This window comes from Astyanax mexicanus, chromosome 25 (assembly GCF_023375975.1).
Source record: "Astyanax mexicanus isolate ESR-SI-001 chromosome 25, AstMex3_surface, whole genome shotgun sequence".
In the NCBI taxonomy this organism is placed as follows: Eukaryota; Metazoa; Chordata; class Actinopteri; order Characiformes; family Acestrorhamphidae; genus Astyanax; species Astyanax mexicanus.
In genome coordinates, this window is record NC_064432.1 from 27,210,257 (window position 1) to 27,230,561 (window position 20,305).

The 20,305-nt window shown below is 39.4% G+C and overlaps 1 protein-coding gene across 5 annotated transcripts in view; it reads left to right on the forward strand.

The window, feature by feature from the left end:
* LOC103025141 (serine/threonine-protein kinase MARK1) overlaps positions 1 to 20,305 on the forward strand; it is a 63,102-nt gene that overhangs the window by 11,157 nt on the left and 31,640 nt on the right. For all 5 annotated transcript variants that reach the window (XR_007429584.1, XR_007429583.1, XR_007429585.1 and 2 more), the window contains exons 2-3: positions 5,765 to 5,968; positions 11,720 to 11,773. Coding sequence is in view for 1 of the 5 variants with exons in the window: in XM_049472663.1 (XP_049328620.1) it covers positions 5,765 to 5,968; positions 11,720 to 11,773 (258 nt within the window). In the remaining 4 variants the exon portion in view is untranslated. The remainder of the gene's footprint in view (positions 1 to 5,764; positions 5,969 to 11,719; positions 11,774 to 20,305) is intronic.

Sequence of the window (20,305 nt, forward strand, 5' to 3'; positions counted from 1 at the left end):
AGTGCTGGATGGTATATCGATACTAGAAAAGTATACATTAAAAACAATACAATCGTAGCGGTACTTTAAGAATGAGTGTGTTTTAAAATAACAGCAGCATGAGGAAGTGCAGTTCTGCGAGTTAGAAGAGAAAGCATGACTGATTGCTGAAGTTTCATATTTTGCCGACTGCAGGAATGATGAACCTGGCTGGCGTCGGTTAGAGTCGCCCTCCCGAGTTCATAATCAGTTGTTGTCTGGGGGCCCCAGGCCAATGATATAAAATTATCTTAATAATTTTATAATATATATAATAATATTGTTAATGACAATTATATCGTCCAGCGAGAATTGCTTATTGTGAAAGCCCTGGAGTCAGAAAGACACGCCCACATGTACGTCAGCAGCCGGTCCGCTAGCTGCAGTGCAGTACTGCATGCGTCCCCTCGCACTGCCTCATTCTGCATTCTGCACAGCAGCGCTGCAGCTGAAATGCAGATATTTGCAGCACTGGGTGTAGCATTACCACGCTGCAGCTTTGTGACGGCGCGGCGTAACTCGACCTGGGGTTTGTTCTCGTGGAGTGGCAGCTGAGAGTAGTGCAGAGTGGCAGCTCCTGCAGCTCCTGCATCAGAACCGAACCGGTGCTGAGCCCAGCATTAATAGATAACTATTTTCATGCCTTTTGGCTCTGTCTGTGAATCCATGTTTTCAGGTCGGAGGTTACGGGCAGGTTATCTGAGATCCCCGGTCTGATCATCCCTGTTTGTCCCATCATAGCACTACTAAAAAAGAGGGAGTAGGGTGGTGAGGCAAGTGGATAGTGGCCTCAAAAAATTAAAATAAAATAAAAGAACCAGTTTTTAGTTTTTTGTTTGTGTTGCAGTCGTCTGATGGCTGTGCTCTCAGAGCGACCGCTGTGACAGTTCATCACCACAGGGATCTGCAGTCTCTGTTATACAGGCCTGTGCAGCACAGCGTTCGTCCTCTAACTATTACACAGTCCCTTTCCCCCTCAGGCTGCAGCTAAACTGCTGAACAGGCTCAAATCAGGTTACGATGATTACACCCTTCAGATGGGTCAGAGTTTCAGCTCAGAACTTTTATGATGTTCTGATGGGATGTTATTGGCCTTGTCTTTTGGACATTGACTTATTTGACTCCCTTTCTCTCTTTCTTAGTCGTTCTCTCTCTCTCTCTCTCTCTCTCTCTCTCTCTCTCTCTCTTTCTGACCTGATGTGGATAATTCATAATTGATGTCCTGTGCCAAGCATGATGGTATTTATTTTTCTTCATATTATGGCAGGTCTGAACTGAGCTAACAGTGGTGTGGTAACTGAAAATATCACTGGGTTACAGGTAGGGCTGAGTATCATCACTGATCTCCCAGATCGATTCGATTCTGATTCACAAGATCCCGATTCCATTCCAAATCGATTCCTTTAGGGAAATTTCAGTTACAATAAAAATTGTAGTTTAAATATAAAACTTCCAAACTTCCGCTATTAAAATATTAGTGTTTATATTATATAGTCTTAACACAAGTTTTATTCTTATTTTAATCTAATTTAATGTAGCTTAGTTAATTGCTACACCGTGCTTCACATCTCTATACAGGTTTGGAATGAACACTTTACTCAAATGTTTACGTCGTGTGGGTAAAATATGATTCAGAACATTAATGAGGCTTTGGAAGCATTGTTTATTGTTCTTATTTATTTGCGAATAAAAGTGTGAAATTTACTCAGACCCACTAGTGCAGAAGTGATAATATAATAAGCACAGTGATGATAAAAACACAACAGTGTGATCTGTATGTGGTTGCATAATACTCAATATTTTCACACCATAAATCTTATACTGTATTTTTCACACTGTAAGATGCACTATCAATAAATAAAAAAAAAGAAAATACTCTCCTCTGCACGGAGAGAGCGTGATTAATGGGTAATGCTAATGCTGCTCCAGTAGTGCTAGCAGGGGTTAGCAGCAGGATACAGGCAGATAAAACTTGCCTCTGAGCGGCCTAAGAGCTGTCGCTTAACGTTGTTAGTGGCTAATGCTAATGCTAATTCTGCTCCAGTCTAATTTTTGTGAAATTTATAGGATTTTAAGCGCTCCTAATAGTGTGAAAAATACGGTATATGTAGTTGTATACCACAGCAACCCTAGTCCACACTGTATTTCACCGTCTGCCATCGTTGGAGCCGAGCCTCTAAGCACTTAGAAGCCTCCACTAGAGTATTATTGTCTGGAGTTCAGCTGCAGCCTGTCTCTTTGTAATGCAGTTTACCTCAGATGTGCTGTTGTATCAGATAACATCACGGTATTCCAGACAGAATTGCAGATGGGTATTGGCGTTTCCACTTGCACCTGCGTTTGTCAGGGACTATTAACTCATATAATGCTTTTGTAGAAGCACAATTTCCAATATGCACTTATCTATTGTTGCCCGTGGCCCGTCCTCTGTGAGATGTATCTCACATAAAGCAGAATATTTAAAGTTGTTGAATAATGTAACTTTTATCGATTAGCTGTGCTGTGAAATCTGCTCTGAACACAGCAGCAGCAAACAGTAGGGGTGGGATCGGAGTCACAGGGCATCTCAGGATAACGATTATCTCATGATACTTAGATTCTTGATGTATATCGCAGGACACTTCTCTCCGATACTGTACAGCATCTGTGCAAAAAACAGGAATTATGGATTTATAGATTTATTGGTGTTCGTTTCAAACAATTTAAGAACCATTATTCCTCACCGCAGGTTTATGAACCCTATTCATTAAGATAAATGGTCTAGCAATCCACAGAGTAAACTGTATAAAATATCCCATCATTTATATTAAATGCAATAAGGATTTCTTAATAGACAAGATCAGATAATCATGATGAAAGGTGTCGAATTGGACATACTGCTCTTACCCAGCACCACCAGCTAAAATACTTCTGGAGGTCCTTTATATACACCGTTATCCAGCTCAAAGTAGCTCCACACCTCCTTACTATGTTGAGACTATGTATATATATATATATATCTATGTTATTATCAGTACAGTGATGGCAGCGCTCGGAGCTGAAGCTTGTAGTATTATGGGATGTAAACAGTGTTTTTTAATGAGCTTCTTCTGCCCTTTTCAAGTTATTAATGCCTGGTTTTAAATATCAGAGCTCTCTGGATTCTAGTAAGGAGGTGTGGAGCTACTTTGAGCTGGATAACGGTGTAAAAAGTGATTTATCAGGGTAAATTATGCCCCGTATCTCCCAGTCTGAAGGGTGTTTGTTGGATAAACTGTTAAAATTTCTGGAGTTTAGTTTTGTGTTTTCCTTGTTGTAACACGCTTGGTTCAGCTCACAGAGGATTTGATTAAAGCTGATGATACGGCTCAGGTGCAGGAAAGGCGTGGAAATGAAAATGTGCCGTGCAGATGGGCCTCCAGGACTGGATTAGTAAACGCTTCTGTTTACACATTTATTTTCTTAACCCACATGTAGACAACCAGCCAGGACATGTTCTGTGTTTTGTTTTTTTTATGTAAAAATTAAATGATGGACAGATGAATATTTTCTGTTGAATTGTGTTTGAGGGTTGGAGGATATTTGTCAACATTTTTGTGAACCGTTTGGTAAAAAAATATTAAAGAAATTTTATTAAGCAATTTTTCCTCTAAGAATTGGGACTACCCTTTAAGAACTGTAGGAAACTCTGCCCGGCTGATGGGACGCAGTGGAGCAGCATAGCTGCTGATTAACTAGTAGGGCTGCAACGATTAGTCGATATAATCGACAATGTCAATTATTTAAAGTTGTCAACTACAAATTTTCTTTGTCGACAGTACTGCATTACACAAAGTGACATTAAGCTGTTTAAAGAAAGCTGGTAATCAAGGCAAAAATATACCCAATACTAGGGCTGGGCGATTTGGCTCAAACTTAATAATCTTGATATTTTTTCATCCAATGAAACAAGAGCAGCAAAAGACATTTCAGAGAAAAAGCATGGCCGAAATAATCGTTTATAGGTCTGTCACAATAATAACATTATTGATTTATCGTACAATAAATTAGCATGAACTCAATAATATTTGATAATCGTGTTATCCTCTATTGTGTTTATTTGTATGTTTGTTCACACACAGTATTTTAGCCAATCCTGCTTCAAAAACTGACCAATGCTTTAATAACTGTGACTCCATACACACAGTGTGAACTGCAGTAAGTGAAGAAATAAGAATATCGTTCCCAAACTGTAATTGATTAAAATCCCGTCGTCTTTTAAAGGGTTGATTGTTGGCATTTAATGATCCTAAAGTGACAAATATCAGGTATCGCAATAATTTCTAGGACAATATATCATCCACAAAATATTGTAATCGTGACGGGCCTAATCTTTGACTAATCGAACAAATGATCATCAGATCAGTCGACTACAAAAATGATCATTAGCTGCAGCTCTATTAACTAGTTAACTTTAGGATTTATCATATGTCTTCAGAAATGGGGGAGGTGGTGCATCAGTGAATTATTATTGTCCATTCCTTAATTCCTCTCTGATGTGAAGCTGAAATGAGCTTTTATCCACTTTTATTTTATGTCTCTGGCATGTAGAGTTTGATTCTGGCAGATATGTGAATGGTTACAGCTGTGGTGATTAGATCAGACTCTGGGTCTTATGACCCACACTGCTTTATAAAAATACATCAGAGGATACGTTTGGGTATTGGTATAAGAGTGTACCTCTTTAACTGCTAAACATTGGGTCCAGTTGACAGACTTTTTTGAGACAGAGAGAAGCAGGATGGTTGAAATATTATATTATTTGATATAATTTTTTGGGTTTGAGGCATATTTTCACACCTACTCAACTCAAACTGTAAAGTATAAAAGTCTGAAAGTAAGCTTAGAGACTGATAATCTTTGAAAGCAAAGCTTCACTGAATGTTTTTAAGCTTTTCTGATAAGAACTAATTTATTTCCACCAAAAAAAGATCTACTCACCCATCACAGCCTATACTGAGCATGAACTGCTCATCCCGTGGGCGGAGTTTATATATCCAGCTCTGTTTGGAGATCTGTCTGCTCTCTAAACTGTGTTATGTAATAAATTCAGTGCAGTGGTGTTTTTAGATTCCCCTATGATTGTGTTTGCTGTGTCTGTTGATACACTAAATACACTTACTGGGGTGTTTCTTGCTGAGAGACATTATAAACCGTACACTGCAGTAAGATGTGAGTTTTAGTTTTTTCTGTTTGTTTTTTTTTGCCTTTGTTGATAAAAATGAAATGAGAAAGTCAATGAGAAACTCATTTGTTGCTTTTTCTTCTTTTTCTGTGGGCAACATTAATGACAATTCCAAACTTTGGATTTTAATTATGTTTTTAGAAAGCAGGTTATAACTAATTTTATGGATTGTAGAACATTTCAATAAAGCGTTAAATTGTTGAAATGGTTGAAACAGAGCTGTATAAGCAGAAAATACACTTTTAAAAGCAGCTAGTTTTGTCTTCAGCATTTACTGTATTTTTCACACTAAGTTGCATTTAAAATCTTTTTTTTTGCGTTTCAAGAGACTTTCTGCCTCTTGCCTGGTTAAATAAAGAATATAAAAATAATAAAAAAAAATATATATATACCATGAAACTGTCAGAATCTTAAATACTGTGATATAAATTTTTGCTGAAACCGCCCGGCACTAACGTAACCTTTGTATGTATGTTGCTGTATATATTAATGATATGATGTCTTTAATCAGGTTCTAACCATGCTGCCTCCTCTTATCCTCAGCACACTTCCCTGGATGGTTTTCCGGAGGCACCCGTACCTCCCGCCAAATCGGTGAGCAGAACCAGCCTCCCGCGGTGCAGGAGCTCACTGAGCTCCAGCGTGGATGAGCATCCTCATGTCGGCAGCTACCGCCTGCTTAAAACCATCGGCAAGGGAAACTTCGCCAAAGTCAAGCTGGCTCGCCACGTCCTCACCGGACGAGAGGTAAGAGCTTTAGCTCATCGCTATCTTATAACCTGTGAATACTCGTTTAAACAGCAGCAGATCTTCTGAATATATCTACACTGATGGGCGTGGTGTTCTGGAAATGAGGTGTGTTCAGGTACATTTCTGGAGTTTTATCTTGTTTATCTTGGTAACAGAAAACACAGGAGCTCCACTGACTGAATACAACCTAGACAGACGCCAACAGTCAGACGTTCATCGCTATCTCGGTAACACGGGCGCTGTGCCGAGCCGAGCGTACACCCCCACTTATTACACACACATGAACACACAGCAGCACAAACCCAACTTTTACATCAACAATAAACAGAATAGTAAATAAAATAACATTGCTGTTCCCGTAAATGAGCTGCTGGAGCTCCTTCACAGCGTCAACCAGCAGCTCAGTTTCCTCTGCTGAGAAGAGTTTGTTGAACACGTCCAGGTAGCTGCACCGTTACAATAGCAATCCACCAAAGACCGAGCTCACCTGATCTACTCTTAAAGAGAATGATGAGCGACAGAGTGACTCTCTGATTGGTTTACTTCACGATACGCCCAAAATAAACCAGAATTAAACACATCCATGATTTAAGAGAAAGTTAAGAGTAATAGTACGTGCCTTTTCAAGCAAGCCAACTGTGTACTGTGTACTTTTCTCGCTGTTACGATAGCAAAGACACACTGACCTAACCGCCCTAAATCAAGCAGCATGCTGCATGATTAACTGCACTTCTTTAGTTCACTAAAATGAGGTCTTTAATCTCCATCCATGTGACTTGGGTCATTTGATAAGACCAATTTTGTTTTTTGTAATTATCATTGTTTGTGACGTATGACCCTTTATGACATCAGTGCTTTCTAGGAATGCCAAATTATATTATAATCATATTAAGTTTAGCAAACTGAAATATACTTGCATGGTGCAGATGTTTAGATTTGAGTGGTATTTTAATCCAATAATGATGCCAGATTTATTGAGTTTAGGTGGCATCTGCTTATAGAAGGTGGCCACACCCCCTCTCTGAGAGGTGGAGTCAGGGAGGAAAGAAAGAAAAGAAGGGAACAGGATGGTGAAGGCTTGTGAAGAAGTGTATTTAAAGGACGTTAGATTGAGAGGATGTTTCTCCTCCCAGATGTTTCTTATTGGAATTATTGTAGAACAATAATACTATTTAAATATCTGTTTTTCCAGTTTGACAGTGTTTAAGGCAGAAGCAAATCAGGGCAGGCCTAAATGACCTCCCATTGGTCTGAGGACAAATCACAGTCGTGCTTGTGATGTGAAAGAAATGTCTGATTGCAGTATTGATCGGTTTGTTGATCAATTGTTTGTTTGTTTTGTTTTTATGTGAGTGAATTCGGCTCGCACTGCAGCTCCAATGATTTTTCCTTCATGCCTGCAGGCTGTTAGATACAGTCATTTGATTTTTAGCATTTTAAAAGCATTTTTTATCAACTTGAGTGTTGGAAAAGTCTGATATTGAAGTGTTTAATGATATTTGAATATCATTTTTGCTAATTAAATTCATATTTATGAGGTATGCTAGTATGCTTACTATTATAGTGTAAAGCACTTCATTATATTTAACTATTTATTTGGAAGAAACAAATTTTTATGCTTTGTATATCCATAAACAGTTTAAAGCACCTCTTTCTCTCGCTCTTATCCCTTTCTCTTAAGAGCTCTCTCTTTTTTACCTCTATCTTTGTATAACTGCTTCCTCCTGTCTCTCCTGTCACATATAAAGTGCGGCATATTTTGTGCATGCATTTGCAAACTAGAAACAAGGAATTAAAAGATTTGGGACACTCCTAATATTCTGTGCGTAAATTAAATAAGTGTTATATCTTTTGATCTATTTTGTCCTTTTGATCCTGTATTCACAGTTCAGTCAGATACTGAGTTTACTCTCTCCTGCTGTCTCCTCCTCTTCTTCCTCTCCCTGCTCCTCCCTCTGCCGGACAGAGCTCCCGTAATATCTGAGAGCAGAGCCGGCGCTGTAGTGCTCTGTCCTGTGGTAGAGGTGAAGGTATCAGCATATGCAGCGTGTGATTCTGCCTGCATGAATTATGCAGGACCACGTGCAGCTGCCCTTCTGTCACACGCAGAGTAAATAATTTATCCTCAGATACATTAACCCTTCTGTACAGCTGCATCCGAGGAAATAACACTTATATAAGAGCCGGCGCTCTGTGGAGAGATGGAGCGAAAGATGAGGAGAGAGATGGAGAGGGAGACATGGAGAGGGAGAGATGGAGAGGGAGAGATGGAGAGGGAGAGATGGAGAGGGAGAGATGGAGAGGGAGAGATGGAGAGGGAGAGATGGAGAGAGAGACGGGTTCTGGTTGAGGGAGAGAGAGCAGTGTTTTGTGAGCAGTGAGAGAGAGAGTGGTGTGGTCAGACTCTGAATGTGGATATAAAGGCTCGTTATCCTGAAGTCTGTCCCCCTGCCATCACCCTCCGCTGCCCCCCACGACCCGGCACTCTTGCTGCCACTGGTTACTGGCTGTTCTGCCGTAGGCTGCAGCGGCGGAGAGGAAGCTCGCTCTGCTGCTGTCTGTTCACCTGCCCACCTAAGAGGAGCTGAAAATAGATACCACCTGCGCACATCGTGCCTCTCACTTTCCCTTTCTCTCTCTCTCTCTCTCTCTACCGCTCTCTCTCTCTCTCTCTCTCGCTTACTTCTTCTCTTCCACTCACTGCATCCCTTTCTCTTTCGTTCTCTTTCTTTCTACCTCACTCTTTAACTCTGTCCTTCTATGTCTGGTGTCTTTTTCACAAACCCGCTTCTCTACTACTCCCTCTCTCTTTTTTTCCCCTTAGTTCTTCTCATCCACACGCTGCATCCCTTTCTCTTTTATTCTCTCTTTCTGCATCACTGTTTGTCTTTCTATATCTGTTCACAAACTGCTTTCCTCTCTCTCTCTCTACTACTCTTCCTGTTCTCTAAGTTCTTCTTTCACGCACTGTTTCCCTTTCATTATTTCTCTCCTTCTACATTGCTTTCTGACCCTGTCTTTCTGTCTTCTTTTTTATAAACTGCTTTATCCTCTCTCTCTGCTTCTTTCTCTCTCTTGCCTAGATCTTTTCTTCCACACATTGCACACCTCGCTCTCTCTCTCTACCACTCTCTCTCCCACTTCTCTTCCACACACACTGCATTCCTTTCTCTCTCCTTCTACCTCTCTTTCTATATCTGTTCACAAACTGCTTCCTTCTCTCTCATTCTCTTTCTCTCTACCCCTCTCTCCCCTTTTTTCCTCTCTTTATACTTCTCTCTCTCATTTAGTTCTTTTACATGCTGCTTCTGTCTTTCATTCTCTCTTTCTCTTTCTACCTCAATTTCTGTCTGTTCTTTTATATCTGTCTTCTTTTCATAAACTGCTTCCTCATCTCTCTCTCTTTATCGTTGGCTTAGTTCTTCTCTTTTACACACTGCAGCATCCCTTTTTTCTCACTATATAACAGCACCCATTCTTTTCCACAAGCTTCTGCACATCATTCTGAAATCTTTTGTGTATTGTATAATTTCTGTTTGTAGAGTGTATAAATGAACTGGCGTTATCAGCAGTAGTGGATCAGTGGTTACTGTATTTTTTGCACTATATGGTCAGAGCTCCCTATAATCCGGTGCTCGTTATGTATGAATTTTACCAGTCAGGAAAGGCGGATATCTTTAATAGTATCTTATGTACCCGGGTTTGTTTGATACGTGTCTGCCCACCGCTCCAGGCACACGTGCTCACTGTATCCCTGTGTATATGTGTTCACTGCACAAATATGTTAAAGGCAGAGTGTTTCTGCATTAATTCCCTAATAATGTAATAAAAATGTGCACCTAACTAAAGCTTCCTATTAGTGTAATAATAATTTTTAATGCTGTAAACGCTGAATTTCTGAGCTCCTCTCTAGCGATTATAGCTACTCAACACGTTTTAGACATGAGGTTTAATCCTGTTCTCTGCTGCTCTTATTTCAGTCAGAGGCTTTCTTCTTTAACCCTAGGGTCCTCTCTGCTGAGGGAGGAGAACACTCATCGATTGTTCTTTGTGTCTTTGAGTCATCTGCTTTAAGGCTTTACTGTAAAACTTGCTGTAAAATCAGTTTATTGTTTATTGATGGTGGCAGTGAGGGTCATCCGCTGGCCAGCGGGCTAAATTGGAGGTCTTAAATCTGATTAAATCTGGACGGTGAATTCCAGCAATGTCAGTTGAACAGACAGAAACAGCATCCCTGCTCCCTCACTGTGTTCTCTGATTAAACTGCTGTGATGTAAATGAGGGATTTTCTGATGATTCAGATGTATCGTATTGGATATTGGATCAGGTATCGGCTACTTTAAAGGAGAACTCCAGTGTGAAATGGATTTGAGGTGTGGTGAAGCATAATAATGAGTACGAATAGTGCAGCAGTGCTTAGCGCTAGTAAATGCAGCCCAACAGCGCTATACTGAGAAACTCTAAGTGTGCCAGTAAGCCATAAGCGATATTAGCTAGCGCTTCATCCCACGTAGCTTATTTTAACACGGTAGACACACAGACTACAGTCCAATATACTCACCTTTGAATGGTAAAAGAGCTAGTGTTTAGTGTTTATTGGTTAGCGGATAATGCTAATACTGCTCCAGCCTTAGTGCTGGAGAAACTTCACTGAAACTCCTGTATAACTCTGTACTTTAGCGGAGTGGCTTTACTGATCCTTAACCCTTTCAGACCTGAATTATGTGCCAGTGTTGAAAAAATATTTATAATAGTGCTTTTTTTTGTCTGCAATGCACAAAAAGAAGATTTGAATATTATAATATAAAATCTGTATTAACGTTAAATCCAATTAACTAAAATAAGTAACTGATTTTTATTATGTTTATTGGTTTAATACCTGACTGGTAGAATTAATACATAAGGAGCACCAGATTATAAGGGACCCTGGTGATATATTTTGGAAAAATTAAAGGATTTTAAGAACGAAAAATACGGTAGTAGTATTTTGTAATTGTTTTCCGGTCATATTCATAATTCTAATTAATGGCTGAGGCTTCTACCTGTTCCCTCTAATACAGCAATAATTTAGTTTAACACCCTCAACAGAGTTTATACTGCTTTAGGATTAATCTGCTCAACTCCACCTGAAAAGCTCTGCTTAACAGATTGCAAAATGTAATCTGTAGAAATGCACGAATTCCAGCACTTATAGCCTCAAAGTGAGAAAAATACGGTACTTGCACTCTAAAAAAAAGATACAATAGAAGTACTTTAGTTGTACTCAATGGTATAATATTGGTGTTTAGATGGTCAGATGTGTTTCCTCTGAAGTACAAAGTCTTTTCTAACAGCAATAAGTACAAATTTGTACCATTTAATCAGCCAAAAGGTACATTCAGTATTCTGTATCACTGCACTAATAAACTATATATATTTTAATTGCACATTTTTTTAGGTTCTTAATGCATATTTTAGGATCTTGACTCATATTCAGTTGATGATAATGTTTATATTGTTTATAATCTTTACTGGTATAAAATACTGGTACTGGAAAGGTATTTTTGTACCTTAATATAAGGTACAGCCCCAGCGCCGAACTCTGTTCTTTTAAATACAAATCTGTATTTATTTTTCTTACTATGTGATATGTGGGGGTGGTAGTTTGGATGGGTTCATTAATAGTTTAATCATTTTTGCTGTTTTTTAACTGAGGTCATGAAACAAAAAGCCATAATCATTCTTTCTTTATCTCTGTTTTTCTCACAGGTGGCCGTCAAGATAATAGACAAAACACAGCTGAATCCCACTAGTCTACAAAAGGTACGTTTCCCCCCCTCGTGTTCAGCCGCTCTGAACAATCAGTATTTAATTCAGAGTTCTTATCCTGTGGGCCTGAGTTACGAGGGCTCTTTCAGATAACGCTGCTTTTCTGCTCAATCACAAATCACCATTACAGTTAAATGGACAATTGCAAAATGAGTAAATCATTTAATCACGGGGCCATTAATGCAGTGCCACACTCCAGCATATAATGGAAATATGAAGTGTTTTCCCCGCTGAGAGTCTGAAACGCTGCTATTTGCTTCCCGTGTCGCAGAGCAGCCGGATATCTAATTTCATTATCTCCAGGCAGACACCTTTTATTTGTGTTAAACGAAAGGGCCTGCCTGCTTCTCCCTCGGGTCTCTACTATTCTACTATACTATTTATTACAACTGTTAGAAATTCAGCTTTCAGGAATCAGGAGACAGCTTGAGAGATGACTTGAGTTTATTCTCGTGCAGACAGAAAATCTACACGGGCACAGCTTAGTTGGTCGTTGCTCCCTCTGTGTCCGCCTGACTAGTCCATGTGACTTGTCTGTCTGTTACTGTCTGTGTGAGACTCTCTGACCGAGACTCAGCTAGACTGAGCTACTAAGACATTTTAGCAGGACTTTACATACAGGAGAAACTGCTTTGAACACAGCAGGGGGAGAAAGGGTAAGGGTTTATGGAGGAGTATTTGGGGGGTGTCATCATTGGGGGTGTCTCTATCAACTTATGTTAAACAAAGGAGAGATGTGAGAGATAAGGGTGAGGGGCAAAAGGTTAGGAGTGTATAGGGAAAAAGGGGGGTTAAGGAGTGAGACAGTTTAGAACCTAAGAAAACTTAATAAAAGTACAATTTGTTGTTGACAGAATCTCTCACAACCCTTATAGCTGCTGTTTTACGGGCAGTTTTTATTTTTCTATTAATTTTTATGTTACAAGTACATTCTTTTTATTTTATTTTTGTCAGTAGGGGTGGGCGATAGGCCCAATATTAATATTGTCATCATCATATCATGATATATAGATTTTTAAAAACACAGAAGTGGTTCAGATTATTTAGGGTGTTTTCACACCAGCACTATTTAGTCCAGTTTAAACGGACTCACGCTCGGGTGCGGATAAAAAAAAAAAGAGACCTGCTAGAGGAGGTGATCTTGATCCTTAAGGAACTCTGGAGCGATTGGTTCACTTGTGGTGAGAACGTGATCCGGTCTGGATCCGACTCAGCTATCAAATATGGTCTGTTTTTTGAGCTGTTGTTTGAGCTAAACTGCTGATATGGTGCAGTTTAATCCGATATATTAACCAGATAACGCTAATTACCACAACTGTGAATAAACGCTGCTCCATGCACGCGCAGTCTGTGCTGCGTTCACTGCTCACAGCCGTGTCACTATGTTCACTATGTACTACATACATCTGTGCTTTAAGTCCAAACACTGTTTAAAAGCTCAGTGTTTAAGCACAGATACAGGAAGTTTTTTAAGTATTGATTATATCCTCGATATACGATCAAATATTGATATATTGTCCAGCTTTAGGTAGCATGTGCTGTGATACTACATTTATTAGTGGAAGCTGGAAAAGAGGCGGAGTCTGACTTCACACTTATGGGAGGAGGTGTGCACTAGTCCTGAACCTTCTAGTGTTGGAAACTTTACTAATTGTTTTATAATAAACTTAACTGAATTGGAGAAAAAATAAAAAATTCCAAAATCCGAGTAACAATCTTGATAAACTGTGTAAACTATGATTCCCATGATTCTCAGGCAGCTTCAGTGCGTGTCCCACTTTAACGCTTTAACAGTTCCCACAGTTTATCCTTTCTGTGTCAGTTCACTCTCGTCTTTGACGTCTATTGTTGTGCGTTTATTGTTGATGTCCTTTGTTTATTGTGCTGCTGCTGTACTTAATTCTACAATTTGTCCTATATTTACCGCAGAATGTGCACTCTGCTGAATAGAGCACTCTGTACTCATTAACAGAAAAAGTACTTTATTAACCTTTTCCATAGCAAATTAAAATAATGACCCATGAAACACAAATATGAACATAAACTTGCTATCTTAAATTAACTGTATTTTTAACAAATGTTAAATAAATGATTCAGAATGCAATTAATCTTTCTTATTAAGATGATCAGCAAATATAAAACCCCAAATTTCTGCATTAAATTGCAGAACTTAAAGTTACACAAATCTACAAGTTCTAACAATTTTTTTGACAATGAAACTGGAGAGTCACCTATTTTTCTTTTATACTTGATGCTAAAATTAATAGTTGTTGACTAATCATTATAGCCCTATGTATTAATGTATTCGTGACATGAACTTTTTATCTGAAGTGGATATAAAAGTGCTTACTGGTCTGCTCAGAATATATTGTCAGTTAAATAAACTTAAACCTGTCGTTTTCCAGCTTTTCTTTCCTGTATCTCTCTCTTATAAAATTCCCCAGCCTTGATCATAGTTAAGAGTACTGATGCTGAAAAAAACATCCTACTGTTAGATAAAACAATGGAATATAACTGTATAATATTGTTCTGTATAAAAGATTCTGTCTTTTCTTTTCACAAATGTAATCAAAAATCATGAAGAAAAGACACCATCCTTCATGACTTTAGAAGTTAGGAGCTTTGTTATTCAGGGGGGGATCACAGTAGAGTCGCTGATCCTTTGCGTTGGGATTAACTTCCTGTAGGAAGTGTATCAGGCTCAACTTGATGGGATGAGACCCGAGGGAAACCCAGGAGCCACTGGAGGGATTATATCTCCCAGCAGACCTGGGGGTGATTAGGGATCTCCCAGCAGGAACTGGTGGAGAACCTGCTGGGGACGGGGACTCCTGGGCTTCTGCTGTCTGATTATTCCCAACATGACCCTGAATAAGACTCAATTCAGCTGTGAGAGATTTTAATCAGCCCTCAGCGCACCTATACTATATTTCCAGTAGCATCTGTTGACCTGCATTGTGTTTGTAAAGTGATGACTCTCATTCCATGAGTCTCTAAAGCTACATGAAGTTTGGAGATGTGTAGTGATGAAATCTGAAGAACAGCGTCGCTGTGGTTCCCAGTCTCCTCCACTGTTTAATATCACTGACAGTTGGCTGTGGAATATTTAGTAGTGAATAGTGAAAATCACGACAGGAGCTGCATCCTATCACAGGTCCACAGTGCTGGAGTTTACTGAGCTCCTGAGAGAGACCCGTTCTTTCACTAATGATAATAGAAGCGTGTGTGCATGAAAGGGTTAAACTGTAAATTAGCGTAGATGCAATTATTAAAAATACTAAACGGTAGTCTATTGTCAAAACTCTTCAGTTTACTGTGATAAACCCCCTGAAACTGTCTTTTTCTCTCTCTCTCTCTCTCTCTCTCTCTCTCTCTCTCTCTCAAGTCTTTCATGTTGTTAAAATGTTTTGTTACTGCTATGAAGTGGAAACCACTTTACAGACCCCATGGTCCTCCAGAGTTCAAGTGCATGCTCACAAGCAGTCTAGATGCTAAAAATGGCAGTACTGTGGAAATATTACCCAGCATGCATTTCCGAGCTCCTCCTGGCTTTCAGTTTGCGAGGCTCTTTAGCTTTGATCTTGTGCCGTGCCAGTCATGCATTAGGTAGGAAGACCAGGTTTTGTTGAGAAAACCGTGGAGCATGTCCTTTCTCATGTTTCAGTATTTTCAAGACTCTTGAAGTTGAGGTTGCTAAAAATAGTCAAGCCATCCCATCAATTACGAAATCTACCAGTTAGAAGCCACCAGAGAAAAAGATAAAAAGTTCAGCAAGTTTTCTGGCACTGACATCTCAAAATATGTCAGCTGACAAGCACAAACAAATGGGTAAAATAGGGGAACAGATTGGAAAACAGCTGGAATTCATGCATTTCTACAGAATTAATTTTGAAAGCAGTTAAACAGTGTTTTTAAAAGCAGAGTTTTTCAGGTGCAGTTGAACAGATTAATCCTGATGCAGTATTAACTCTAGTGAGATTCTTTAACTAAATTATTGCTGTATTTGGGAACAGAAGCCTCAGCAGTTCATTATGAATATGACCGGAAATCAATTAATGCTAATACCGCATTTTTTGCACTATAAGGTGCACCTAAAATCCTTTAATTTTCTCAAAAAATCATCATCCTTATAATCCGGTGCTCCTTATGTATGAATTCTATCAGTCAGGTATTAAGGAGCAGTAAAGACACTCCACTGAAGTACAGAGTTATACAGGAGTTTTAGTTTAGTTCTCCAGCACTGGAGCAGTATTAGCATTAGCTGCTAACCGCGCTAAGGGCTAGCTCATATATTGGACTTTCGTCTTAGTCGTTTAACTAAAGATTTTTGTTTTTTAAGAATTACCACCCAGCAGCGAGACCTGCTGAATTAGAAGGGAAACATGACCAACATGACAAACCCCTGTTCTTTGCTAGTGTCACATAATGCGCCTTATAATCTGGTGCACTTTGTAGTCGCATAATGCGCCTTATATGTGTGTGTATATATGTGTCTTTAGGAACGTTATAAACTTAACATGTTCCGAGTACTTCAGATGCACTACTTCATATATGTGCATTTTAGCTTTTCAGTTCTCTAATGCCTGATATTAATGATCAGCTAATTAACAGTCGTGAAATATGAGAAGTGTGAAACTATAGAAGGTAGTCAGCTATTTAATAATACATGTGACTGCACGTGTGCACATTGCTGCCATGGATATGTTAATAGAATATATTAGGAAACCCTTGGATCTCTCTCCTTTGTCAAATAATGTCTTAATGATGGCATAATAATAATAATTATCTTTTCGAGCTCTCCTCTCTCTCTGTGGTGTGCTGTTTTAATGAATGAGTGTGGAGTGGAGGGGTTTAGAAAGCTCTGCTGTATGGAGGAAGCAGAAAGCCAGCTGGGGCATCTCTGTAGGAATTGTTGTAGATCAAGTCCGATTCTGTTTATGGAAACGGGAAAATGTATTTTACATGAATTTTAGATTAAGGTAGTTTTCGTGCATGCAGTTTTCACTTCATTTTGTTGGTCAAAATCTTGTTAAAACTTAACCAATAGATCGAGTGAAGAGTCGACTCTGATTGAATTAGATCAGGAATCGAGTGCAGATTGAAATCAGTGATTCAAGACATCATCCAATTTTGAAGAAAGTACCTATTTTGTTATAAAACTAATCATGTTTTACTAATCTACGCTTTTGTTCAATCTCTTTTTTTGTTCCACACATTTTTAGCTCACTTTAAGTGCGTATTCTCCTCTCTGGGGATTCACTGGCATGGCATCGCTAGGTCTTAAGCTTGTTCTCGTAATAAAAATCGTGTTTTTGAAGAGCGTCAGAGATTTCCCACGATTAGAATTGGTGTGACCCCCAGTCATGATTAGTCATGTAGTGTAAAATCCAGAACAACTGAAAAAATTGTGATTACAGCACAATCAATCTTGTAGTGTGAATGTCACAACAACCTGGACATTTAAAAAATCAGGTATTGTGAACCAGGCTTATTTAGAATTAAAAGTAAACTGTTCAACATATAGACATATATCCTCAGTATTGGCTATTTAGCCAACCATGCACTGCCTAATTCATCAATAATAGAGTGGACTGCAATTATCTCAGTTATTTCTGAGATAATACGCTGTATAGTCTAAACAAAGCTTTTTAATAAGCATTAAAAGTTACTGTGACAGGCCTGAGTGGAGACAGCGTACGCATGAGCTCACAAACAGTGAAATAACTTTACTTCTATTAAAGTCTAATTACTCTTTTATTTCTTCTTTCATTTTGCGAGTCGTGAGTTAGCCAGGTAGTGAAGGTGCTTCAGGTGAGACCGCAAAGTCACGGGCCAATCAGAGACGCTCAGACAGCCCTGCAGAAGCCTCCCCTCCTCTGCAGATAGAGAGACTCGGACGGGCTCATCACTCCGGATACAATAAGCCATTGTGGTGCTGTGAGTCAGAGCTGGGTATTGTTCTCTCATCTTCTGAGCCCACACTGCTTTCCTCGCTCTTCCTAAAGCCTGTCGTACTCTTCTCTGAGTTCTGAGTCATGAGAGAGAGGATGAGCTCACCGGTCAGTCTGTAGATCTACAGAAGTGACGAGAGCTTCATGTGATGAAGAGAAGAATCCGTGGTATTGCTGTTGTTTTGGATCCACCTCAGTGTTGTAAAGAAATCTGACGCATATTGAATAGTTTAAAACTGGAGGGACAATTTTTAAAAAGTAGTTGTTGCTAGGGAGTGTAGCGGAGAGCTATCTGACGTTAAATTATATTTATTGGGGTCTTAAAAAGCATTAAATTTGACCTTTAAAATAGAGCAAGAACCCTGATTTATATTTCTACCTACAGAGTAATGAATGGAGATACTTTTCACACATTTAATCTCATTGATGAGCATTAGTTGATTCAGATCGCAGGTTAAATAATAATAATAATAATATATCTGTTTTATGCTGCAGTTTGTCTGGGGTTAGACACTAATGCTGTAACGGTCAGAATGGAGACAGTAAGCCTGAACCCTCTCCCTCCTGCCCCGGACTGGAGTATTGATTATCTATAGCTGAAAACCTGCTGCTGCTGCTGAATACCAATCCCTGCTGCTCCCCTGCCGACTCACAATCACAGCATATTAATCACCACCGCCACAAATAGCTCACTATAACAGAAGGGAGAGAGAAGCATGTTATTTTAAAGCTCTGTACGACACTTTCCTAATTCAGAAGCATGTCTGCTAACAGCCCCACTGCAGCCCTGAGCTTCAGCCCTTCAGAGAGCTGCTGACTCACGGCTCTCTGCTCTCGGCTTCACGCTGAGGTTAAAATGAAGGGTAAACCGGGGGGAGGGGCTACTGAGATTACTGATATCTGTAAGGTTGTGTGAGGGCATAAAGGTGACTCACAAGCGTACAATACAGGTTGTAGATTTCCTAGTAAATACTGTAAAATAAAGACTATTTACTAGAGATGGGACCGATCCGATACAGTATCAGTATCTGATATTGGTGTAATTTAACGTATCTGATATCGGGGGAGCGCGGTCGATCCACTTACCGATCCATATTCCAGTCTGCAGCTTGATCTGTACAGTAAACCCGCCATAACTTTAATACAAAACACATCACTGATCCGGATTTCAGTTCCACAGTTTATCCTGAACCTCCAGCAGCTTCAGTCTGAGGCTGACTGAGTAACTTTATCTGATTATCTACAGAACAATATCGATTATCTGGAGATTTTTCACTTTAAAAATGCAGAACAGCAGAACGAGGGGTAAACAGATTAACACCATCAGTCTGTTAGCCAAGCTAGCATTAGCATTAGCACCCACAGCTGCTACAGACTGGAGTAAACTATAACCATAATCCACATATCCTATAAAACTACACTACCCAGCACAACATAACATCTGTTATTAAACACAGAGATTAATTTAGTTCAGAAATACAGTTAGCATCACCAGTTAGCCGTTAGCATCTCCATTCATATCTGCAGTCTGTTAGCCTAGCTAGCATTAGCATTAGCACCCACAGCTGCATTCCGGCACTGTAAATGTAATAATTAACTAATTAAAGTAAACAAAAGCCATAATTCACATCTAATATCAAACTACAGATCCTCCCCACTCTAACCAGCACTAATAAATCTATCTGTTATTAAAAAAAAACTTTTCATTTCCTTAATTCTTAAATCAGCACTGCTGATACAAACGAGCCGCAGGAGGATGTGTTTTATGTGTGTGTGTGTGTGTTCGTCTGCCTGTGTGTAAGTGGTGCGCATGTCTTATTATGTTCTATGTAATAGTTTTATATAGCTCACTGTCTGTCTACACACTTTACATAAATCCTGACGGGGTCACTTAAAGTTTTGTCTGATTGTTATGACAGTTTTCCCACAATACCTTTCAACTCTACTGCAAATATCATCTCGATGATTCTACAGGGTTCCTGCGGGTCCTTAAAAAGTCTTAAAGTGTCTTAAATTAAAATCCTGGTAATTTAGGTCTTAAATTGTCTTAAATTTACTGTAAATTTGCTGTAGGTATTACATTTTCAGATGGTGCATTAATGCCAGTGGGAAAGCACATGCTAACAATAGCGGTGAGTTAGCTACGTTACCAGAAAGAGAACCAAGGTTAGCTGAGTTAACTGAGTTAACATTAGTGACGAGCTAGCTAACATACTAACATAGCGTAGCGCAGCAACTTGGTTCTGATACATCAGCTCACAGACGCAGCCTTGTGCTGATCCACATCACCCTAGGAGTGATGAGGGGAAAGAGAGAGCGCCATCTACTGTACTGTACCCACCCAGAGAGAGAGCAAGACCAACTGTGCCCTCTTGGGGCTCCGGCAGCTGATGCTCCAGCAAACAAATTTATTTAATTAAATTTATCGACATTGTCGATTCTATCGATTAATCGTTTTGGCTCTATATTGGTATTTTATGCTTTATCTGTTCACAGCTGGATTTGATTCCCCTGATTTATTGATAAATCTCTGAACCCACAGAGTTGCTTTGGTGCAGATGGTAATGAGGATCTG